Below are 8,978 nucleotides of genomic sequence, written 5' to 3'. Positions count from 1 at the left end.
GGGGGCAGTCGGAGAGGATGGGGACAGAGTGGGGACAGTCGAGAGGATGGGGGCAGTCGGAGAGGACGGGGACAGTCGGAGAGGACAGGGACAGAGTGGGGACAGTCGAGTGGATGGAGATGGCTGGTGTGAAGCAGGACTGGTCATTAGGGCCATAGTGTGTCAAAACTGAGCAGCCAGTCAGTCAGTTCAGGGAGCAGCGAGTGCAGGGACACTTCTGTCTGCAAGAGGGGTGCAAGGACCGGCGGGGGAGGGACGGTCACTGTGCTCTGGCTTGGGCAGCAGGGAAGGAGCATCGCGGAGGTGCGGGGCGCGGGCCGCCCACTGACCTCGCACCTGCTGCTCCAGGCTGAGGATGACGGCCACGGCCTGGTGCAGGATGAGCAGTTTGGTCTGCGGCTTCTCGCTGCTGAGGTGCAGCTGGCACATGCGGCCCAGCTCCTTAAAGGCCTCATTGATGTCGCGGACCCGCAGGCGCTCGCGGGCATTATTGGCCACCCGGCGCTCCTTCTCCCGCTCGGCCTTCTGCTCTGGGGGGAGAAGGTCGTCCTCGTCCTCGTCTGGGCTACGGGGAGGGGAGCCAGGGGCCAGAGGGAGACAGTGAGGTGACGCGGTGGCCTGCAGGACCTCCCGGGGTCTGTGTGCACGTGTGTATGTGTGTAGCATGTGATGTGATGTGTATGACCCGAGGGGAGGGGGTTTGGCACCTGGTGCGCGTGCGTGGGACCTTCAGGTCCTTCTTGTCCTCGTCGGCGTCGGCCACTGACGCGATGTCCTCCTCCTCTCTCTCTTCCCGCTTGATCTCACTGGCCCCTGCTGTGGCACCTGCCCTGCTGAGTCCTGAAAGAAGTCAGTGGTGAGGGGCAGCAGTCACCCCTAGAGGGGCCCCTTGCCAGGACGCAGCTCCATTTGTGGGGGACATAAAAGACAAAAAACAAGACAGGCAGGATGGTCAGCCCCCCCATCACTCCCTGCCACCGAGGTCCCCTGCCTGACACTGAAGGATCATCAACTGGAGACAGAAGAACCTGCACTGTTTGAAAATGGTAATTCCTAAGTTTTAAAAGTGGGGAAACAGCTGTCCACTGCTTTAATCTCAGCACTCAGGAGGCCGAAGCAGGTGGAACTCTGAGTTCCAGTCCAATCTAGTCTCCAGAGTGAGTTCCAGGACAGCCTGGGCTACAGAGTCCAGCCTGGTCTACAGAGAGTTCCAGGACAGCCACGGCTACACAGAGAATCCTGTCTCAGAACACCAAAGCCATGGAAGAAGGAAACGCAACCCTAGGGCAGGGGGCAAGTCTGTGGAATGGTACAAGAACACATCTGTCACCCGAGCACTTGGAGGCTGAGGTAAGAGGGTTGTAAGTTCAAGACCAGCCTGTGGTATATGGTGAGGTTGTCTAAAAATCTAAAAATCATAAACCTGGTTGTTGGTACATGCATCAACCCAGGACTCAAGGGCATACCAAAGCCAGCCGGGGCTGACAAGGTGTCAAACAACAAAAACAAGAACTGCCTAGAAAATGCCCACTACAAACATCGAGACACAGACACAAGGCGGAGCGTGGACATAGCCTGGGGAATAAGGGCTGAGGGGACCTGCGTAAGATCATGCACAGCTGACACCACGTGGGACTGGGTCTTCCTCTGTGGACGTCATCCCTAGTCTCAAGTCTACAGAGCCCCTACCACTGCCAGTGCTATCCCTACAGCCACCAGAAGTCACCTGGGAATTCTGAGGTGGGATATTCCTGCCCTGCCCTCTGTTGGCAAAACATTCCCCAAAGCTCACCAGGCCCCTTGCACACTGGCCTGTCAGAGATTCATCTGCCTCTCCCACCTTGTGTGCTGCCCCTGGGCCTTTACACAGCTGTGTCTCCTTGCTGGAGGCTCCTCTGCCTCAGCTCCCAGATTCAATAGCAGCATTGCCCTCCCCTCTCTGGGACACACGTCCTACTTCCTTCGACATGAGTTGGGCCTGCACAGCTACGTCCTGCTAGCCCTAGTATCCCTGCAACTGCTAGCATCTCCCATTGGAAAGCGTCTGTCCTAAGCCCTCGTGAGAATCAAGCACTCTCACTTTGCCAGGATCCTGGGCCCTGACTTGTGCCCAGTGTCCCCTGAACCAATCAGCACACAACAGTCCCAAGACTGCAGACTACTACAGTGAGGATCTGAACAGAGTCAGTCTACCTGATGCCTCTTGGTCCCTTGGTGGCAAGTGACGTGTGTGTGTGTGTGTGTGTGTGTGTGTGTGTGTCTGCACACATGCGCACAGACATAGAAGGCAGAGACCAGGGAAAGATGTCAAGTGTCCTGTTCCTGTCACTCTATGACTTATCCCGGAAACGGTCTGTCACTGAGCCTGAACACACAGATTTTCAGCAGAGCTGCCAGCCCCAAGGATCCCCCTGCCTCTGGCTTCTCCATGCTGGGTTCCACACACTGGTCACCATGCTTGGCCCTTTAACGTGGAATACGAGGTATAAACTCAGTCCGTTAGACTCGTGTGGGAAGCACCAGCCGTGGCTCCCCAACAGCAGCTCTCAGTTTTGAGGCAGGGGCTCGCGTGAACCTGGGGCTGTCCGCTGCAGCTTGCTGGCCTAAGAGCCAGCCTGTCCCTCCCTGCCCAACATGAGTGTCCAGGCACACAGCTGAGCTTTGTACAGTTCAGGTCCGTGTGCTTCAGTACACGATTAATACGGACTAAGTCATCCTCCAGCCCTGAGGGACACTAATTCTGTCCTCTCCTCTCTGCCATTAGGACTGGAAGGGCCTTCAGCTAGCTCCCTGCTGGGACTTACCACTATAGGAGTCAGGCGGCCTCTGGGAGAGTTCAGGGAGGGAGCTGGGCTGGCTGGGGAGGCTGGCATGGTTATGCAAAAGACTGGCACTACTCGGGGGGCCATCCTCAGGGTGGCTTCCACCAACCTATGGAGAAGAATCACAGGTCAGGGTGGCTGGAGTCCCTGACTGTCACCATTCCCTAACCTAGGCTGATACTCACCAGGCTTGCATGCCGCCCGCCCAGTGACATGGGGCCGGCGAAGCTCGTGCCCAGCGCACTGTGGCCAGGCAGAAGTCCATGGAGATCGCTGGCGGTGCCAACAGCATGGCTTCGAAGGACATGGATGGCCTCGTCCAAGCGGTCCTCCATCTTGCTCTGCTGTGAGGGCAGGAGGACAGGAGGGCACTGAGGGGCACGAACACGTGCACATCTGCGCTGTTACCTGTTCTGCACAGGGTACTCCTCTGTGGCCTACTCAGATGTGTCATCTCCTTGCCTTGCTCCCAGAGACCCTTCAACTCCTCCTAATCCTCCTGCCTCTACCTCCCAAGCACAGAGATGACAGGCAGATGTCATCAGAATCAGTTTCTGCAGGGCTAGTGAGGGGACCCAGGGCTTAGCATTCTGCCCACTGAGGCCCAGCCCAGCAGCAGGCCACTCGTCCCTGCCCCTACTTAAAGCTGTGCTTCCTTCCCAGGGCTCAGCACGGCCTCGTCTGTTCGGAAGCCACCCTGAGACAGGGACTGAATGGACTTCTCTCTCAGGAGGCTCCATATTGAGGTGGTGGTGAGACAGTGGCACTTGGTGCCCTGGACACCAGGGAGGGGACACTTACCAGGCCATGGAGACCTGCATCGTAGTTGGGGGATAAGGCACTGGGCGCTCCTGCCCGGGGCCACTGTGATGTCCCTGGAGAAGGAAAGGCATAAGTGGGAAGACGGGCAGTGGGGACAGGGAGGACAGCTTACCCACAGCTGGCTGCCCTCAGGGTTGCCTGCCATGGCCCAAACACCAGACACTGCTTATTCTTCCCGACTCCCGACTTCCTGACAGGACAGCACTCCTGACCCTGGAGGAGCCAGCCCTAACACAACTAGCTCGTGGGGGCACAGCAGAGGCCTCGAGGGTGGTTTCTCTCTGTCCCTCTTTGCCTGGGCTCACTGCTCCAAACTTAAGCGACAGAAAGGACCAGACAGGCCAGGATGAGGCCTGGTGTGGGACTCACACTATACACAGGCTGGCCTCAGACTCAGAGAGATCCATATGCCTGTGCCTCCCGAGTGCTGGGATCACAGCCTGCACTGCCATGCCAGGCAGAGCAGGTTACTGCTAAGCTCGCCCTCCCAGGCCTTCCAGAGGCCTCCAGCTCCTGTTCTCCCTTTGTCCTCACTGGTGCCCCAACAACATCCACTCTGGAGGGGCGTGCCTCACCAGACCCAAGCCCGAGCTGAGCCCGCCTCACCCAGACTCCACCTCTCACTACCTGGCTAGGCCTATAGACTGGGGACAGCCCTAGGTCACCCAGGGAACCATGCCCATCCCCCACACACCTGGCAGGCCCTGGGGTGAACCCACAGGCGTCGAGGGGCTAGGTGAGAAATTATTGCTGGAGTGATCCGGGGAGTAGATCTGCGGTGGTGTGGACAGAAAGATGGGCAATCAGGACCACAATAAGGCTACCCGAAACCCCCCACTGCCATTGCCCAGGCCCCTGCTCACCGAGGCCAGTGCCTTCCCAAGGGCATCCCCTGAGCTGCTGGCTGTAGTCCCTCGGGTGCCTGTGGGGGATAGAAGTAAGCACTGTGCTGTGTGCCTCCATGAATGCACCACCCCACTGACCCACTCAAAGTGACCAGTATCCAGGCCTTGCCTAACACTGACACCTGCCTCCCAGGTGAACAAGGCTCCCTCTCTGCCTTAGTTTACCCCAAAATGAAGTGGAAATCCTTGTACCAGGCCCAGCCTGGCTCAGGGACCACACCTTCTGGTTCTGGGCCTTCCAGGCCTAGCAGCTGACCCTCCTCCACAGGGCACCGGGGCCCAGCAAACCCCAGGTGTAGCCTCACCTAGGAGGCTGTCGGCCCCGCTCACAGGTGGCGTGTGGCTAGAAGTCCCACTGTAAGTGCCAGGAGCAGCTGAGAAGCTGGATACAGCCGGGAGGGAGCCATTGACCTCAGATCCATGCAGCTGGTAGCCCTGAGGGGACAATCAGTAGACAAAGAGCAGGTAGGTTGAGGGGCCAGCAGGACAAGCCAAGTGTTGGCACTCCCCAGTTCCCCCGACCATGGCACCTACCATGCGATCCTGCTGCTGGAGGCCCCCAAAGGCACCACTGCCCACGGAGCTGCTGCCCGGTGCAAGGGGCAGAGAGGATGAGCCGTCACCTAGCATGGGCCCAAAGCCCACCTGGCTGGGGGGACTCCAGAGGTCAGCTGAGGGGTGCAGGCTGCCGTCTGTGCAGAGGAGGGTTGTGAGACAAGAGCCCCTGGCCCTGCAGAGCCCCCCAGGGAGCCCCACGCACCTGCCACGTAGAAGGGGGAGGGGTAAGCGCTGCTGGGGGTCTTGGCGGAGGGGTAGGCTACAGCGTCCCTGCCGTAGCTGTCACCTGAGCTGGGTGGGTACACCTGCAGCAGGAGGGTACAATCAGGCCAGTGGCGGAGGACAGGTAATTCCCTGCCATTTTCGTGCCCAGCCATGCCCAGCCCTGGAGTCTGAGGTGCTGGAGACCTCACCTCCCTTCACTACCACACAGATGCTGCTTCTGCCTCTCCAGAGCACCTTGGCCTGCCTCGTACAGCAGATTCCTAGTGAGTCCTCAAAGCCCCACCTCCAGTAGTCAGCTTTTTCGTTCCTTGTTTAGCATTTGCTGGTGCTGGAAACCTCCCTGTCCTTCTGGCACTTAGGAGCCTGGGCCACAGAGGGGACCACAGCATCGACCCTGACTAGCTAGCATTGGCTGGAACTCTGACAGCTTGAAGAAACAGAGTGGGGATCTGCCACCAAGGTCTGCCCTGCTCAGGACTCGGGAGAGGATCGGCTGCTCATGCCTGCCCTGGCACAGGACTTATGAGGGGATCGGCTGCTCATGTCTGCCCTGGCACAGGACTTATGAGGGGATCGGCTGCTCATGTCTGCTTTGGCGGAGGATTAGGTACCAAGTCTGAGCTGGCTGCAGGGTTAACTCCCACTATTAGCCAGTCTCAGAATCTCAGCTTTGCCCCCACATCCTGTGTGTATTTCTGGGTTGTCTTGGTCTGTGCCCCACATGGCCTGCCCTATTCCTGTCAAAGATGAACTGCAGGGTTCTGGAGTCACAGAGGACACAGGGAAGCTGTTAGACATGAGGTGCCACTGTGAGTCCCCTGCTTACCTCCCACGTGCTGGTGGAGGCAGCCAGGTTGGAGAATGCAGCCTGCTGCCTTTCTTAATGTGATTAAATCACAGGCGCATGGCGCCATGAACCACTGAAGGGCAGCCACCATCTGCTGGGGTTGGCAACTAGCCAACTGCCAAGCCAGTAGGCGGAGACACTTACAGCCATGGTAGGTGGGTGTGGCTTAGGAATAGGCAGGACCTGGCTCCCCCAGCACACCCCCACCTTAGAGGAAAGGAGGGAGTGAGGTGGGACCTGAGAAAGGGCTTCCCTGGGGAACAGGGGAGGAGGAGCACACACTCATTCACACACACTTGGCTGCAGCAGCCCTCAGAGCTTAAAGCCTCCTCACCCCCAACATGTGGCCCTAGCTTCCGGATGGGAAACCCAGGAAGCCATGGCAGCTAAAGGTTCTAGGACTGTCCCACTCACCGAGGAAGGAAGACCAGGCGGAACCTTCCGGACCTTCTTGGGCTGTGTATCTGCTGGAAGCAAGAGCGGAGAGGAAGGTCTGGCCACTGCCCTCTCCACATGCCCTCATGTGGCCCCTACCATGCTGGGGTCAGGTCAAGAGTACCACACCCCTGACACTTGAGGGCCTTGTTAACACAGCCATCAAAAATCTGTTTTCTGCCAGCACTAAGAAGACAGAGGCAGTTGATCTCTGTGAGTGCCAGGTCAACCTGGTCTACAAAGGGCTCCAGGACAGCCAGGGCTACATAGAGAGACCCTGTCTCAAAAATAAACCGATCTAAAAACCCATAGTCTCACCCACTGAGATACCAAGATGCAAGAAAACATCTTGGGGTGGGGAAGGGGTGCTACACAGAAGAACTTAAGGCGGGGGCAAGTCCCCCTGGCAGTCCTAGGCCAGTGTGCCCCTCAACTCTGGTGCAGCAGTCCCAGGGCCAGCATGTCCTGTTGGTGCAGATCCGGCCACCAAATGTGTAGCCCTCATTGCAAGTGTGACCCCAGCTCATGCTGCCCTAGGGCAGAGCACCCCTGTGGCTACTGAGGCTTAGTGGTACCCACTGTGGCCTGGGCTACAGGTCTCTTTCTCCTGCTCATGGCTAGTACCCAGCTCAGGCGTCAGTCTACCACAACTGTCCCTCCAGCATCCCCAGCCCTGACTCACCCAGGCCACCATCTGCAGCTCTCCGTCGAGGGTTGCTGGGGAATGAGGGGTAACACTGGGAACTGCTCTTGACGCCCGGTGGAGACAGTGGCCCAGGACTGCTGAGACCCAGGTCACCTGGCAGGAAGCCAGCCTGAGAAATGGGGACACCAGGAAGCTGAGACTCACAGTCAGACCTGTACCAGTCCCTGCATGGAGACCCTACGTGCCAGCTGTGAGCATCACTGGCACAGGGGCCGGGCGGGGCACACGAGCCTGGCTGGTGCACAGGCCTCTTCTTAAGCCTCATGCTCAACTTAACAGCCACAGTCACACAGGGATAGAGTCCACCCTGGTGCCGTGTCTGCAGGGAAGCCCTGAGACCCATATTCCACACTCTGCCCAGCTCTGCTCCTCACGTGGGTAAAGCTGACTTGGGAAATTGAGAGGCAACACGAACATGACCATCCTTGGTGCACAGCCTGGTCGCAACTGGTACTTAACCACCACAGTTCCCTTGGCACAGTTTGGGTCCTAAGGGTTACTGTGGAAGTCAGGCTAGCTCTGCCCTTCTGCCTCAGTTTACCTGACTCAGGGCTCCAACACTGGTGTCTCTCCCGAAGGTGGCATAGGCATTCCGCTCACTGCTCTTGCCTGCAAGGGACAGAAAAAAGTCACAAGAAAGCCCAAGAGCGTCCCTCAGACAGTGGGGGTCCCACATGGGTGGGCCTCTGGCAGAGCCCTGCCTGTGCAGACCTGGCTGCGCAGTGCCCCTGGATACAGGATAGGAACACGGGTTCTCCCTAGCAACAGAGCGACTAAGCAGCGCGCGTCCCTGCTCCTCTGCTTGGCTAGCGTTTACTTAGTACTGTGTGTGCACGAGCGTTCTGCCTGCATTCACAGATGCACATAGACCATGGAGGTGCCTAAAGGGCATCACGTCCCTGGGCCTGACGACAGGGTGCTGCTGGCTACCATGTGGGTCGGGTGCTTGGCATGAACTTGGGGCCTCTGCAAGAACAACAGGTGTCTTAGTCCCTGAGCCAACCTCCAGCTCTGATTTGAGGCAGGGCTTAATGTAGCCCAGACTAGCCTTGAACTTTCCACCCTCCTGCCCGACTGCCTAGATGCTGAAGGCTGCTGACCCTGACAGCCCTCAGTCTGTCACAGGGTCCACCCAGGGGATCAGGGAGGCGGGCAGAGACAGGTCAGAATGGACTCAGCTGGACTCTAAGGGAACTGCCTGATGTCCCTGCCACCCTGTTAGGCAGGACACTGGAGGGAGAGGGGAGGAAAAGGAAGCCCAAAAGAGGACATGTAGCCCACAACTGCAGAGGCTACTTTAGGCCATGGAGGAAGGAGCCAGGGTCAGCGCTATCCAGTTCCGGACTCTTAAGCAGAACCAACTTTCTCGAGTTATGACCACCACGTTCATGCTTTTCAGGCTGCTGACCGCTGCCTGGTGACGGGTCTCCACAGTGCCCACTGCCTGATGACGGGTTCCCACAGTCCCCACTGCTGGTGATGGGTTCCCACAGTGCCCACTGCTGGTGACGGGTTCCCACAGTGCCCACTGCCTGGTGATGGGTCCCCACAGTCCCCACTGCCTGGTGACGGGTTCCCACAGTCCCCACTGCTGGTGACGGGTTCCCACAGTGCCCACTGCCTGGTGACGGGTTCCCACAGTCCCCACTGCCTGGTGA

The 8,978-nt window shown here is 58.6% G+C and overlaps 1 protein-coding gene across 8 annotated transcripts in view; it reads right to left on the bottom strand.

Moving 5' to 3' along the window:
* Tcf3 (transcription factor 3) overlaps positions 1 to 8,978 on the bottom strand; it is a 29,493-nt gene that overhangs the window by 5,879 nt on the left and 14,636 nt on the right. Inside the window, exons 6-18 of one of the 8 annotated variants that reach the window (XM_028771546.1) lie at positions 7,862 to 7,929; positions 7,297 to 7,429; positions 6,594 to 6,646; positions 5,310 to 5,412; positions 5,084 to 5,241; positions 4,855 to 4,984; positions 4,508 to 4,566; positions 4,339 to 4,417; positions 3,624 to 3,697; positions 3,008 to 3,166; positions 2,805 to 2,931; positions 708 to 840; positions 330 to 565 (exon numbers count right to left, since the gene is read on the bottom strand). In XM_028771546.1, the coding sequence (XP_028627379.1) occupies positions 330 to 565; positions 708 to 840; positions 2,805 to 2,931; positions 3,008 to 3,166; positions 3,624 to 3,697; positions 4,339 to 4,417; positions 4,508 to 4,566; positions 4,855 to 4,984; positions 5,084 to 5,241; positions 5,310 to 5,412; positions 6,594 to 6,646; positions 7,297 to 7,429; positions 7,862 to 7,929 (1,512 nt within the window). The remainder of the gene's footprint in view (positions 1 to 329; positions 566 to 707; positions 841 to 2,804; positions 2,932 to 3,007; positions 3,167 to 3,623; positions 3,698 to 4,338; positions 4,418 to 4,507; positions 4,567 to 4,854; positions 4,985 to 5,083; positions 5,242 to 5,309; positions 5,413 to 6,593; positions 6,647 to 7,296; positions 7,430 to 7,861; positions 7,930 to 8,978) is intronic. The other 7 variants (XM_028771547.1, XM_028771549.1, XM_028771548.1 and 4 more) reach the window with 7 other exon arrangements.

This window comes from Grammomys surdaster, unplaced genomic scaffold (assembly GCF_004785775.1).
Source record: "Grammomys surdaster isolate TR1022 unplaced genomic scaffold, NIH_TR_1.0 209, whole genome shotgun sequence".
Classification (NCBI taxonomy): Eukaryota; Metazoa; Chordata; class Mammalia; order Rodentia; family Muridae; genus Grammomys; species Grammomys surdaster.
The sequence above is the reverse complement of the archived record's forward strand: the minus strand, read 5'-3'. Positions and strand labels throughout refer to the sequence as shown.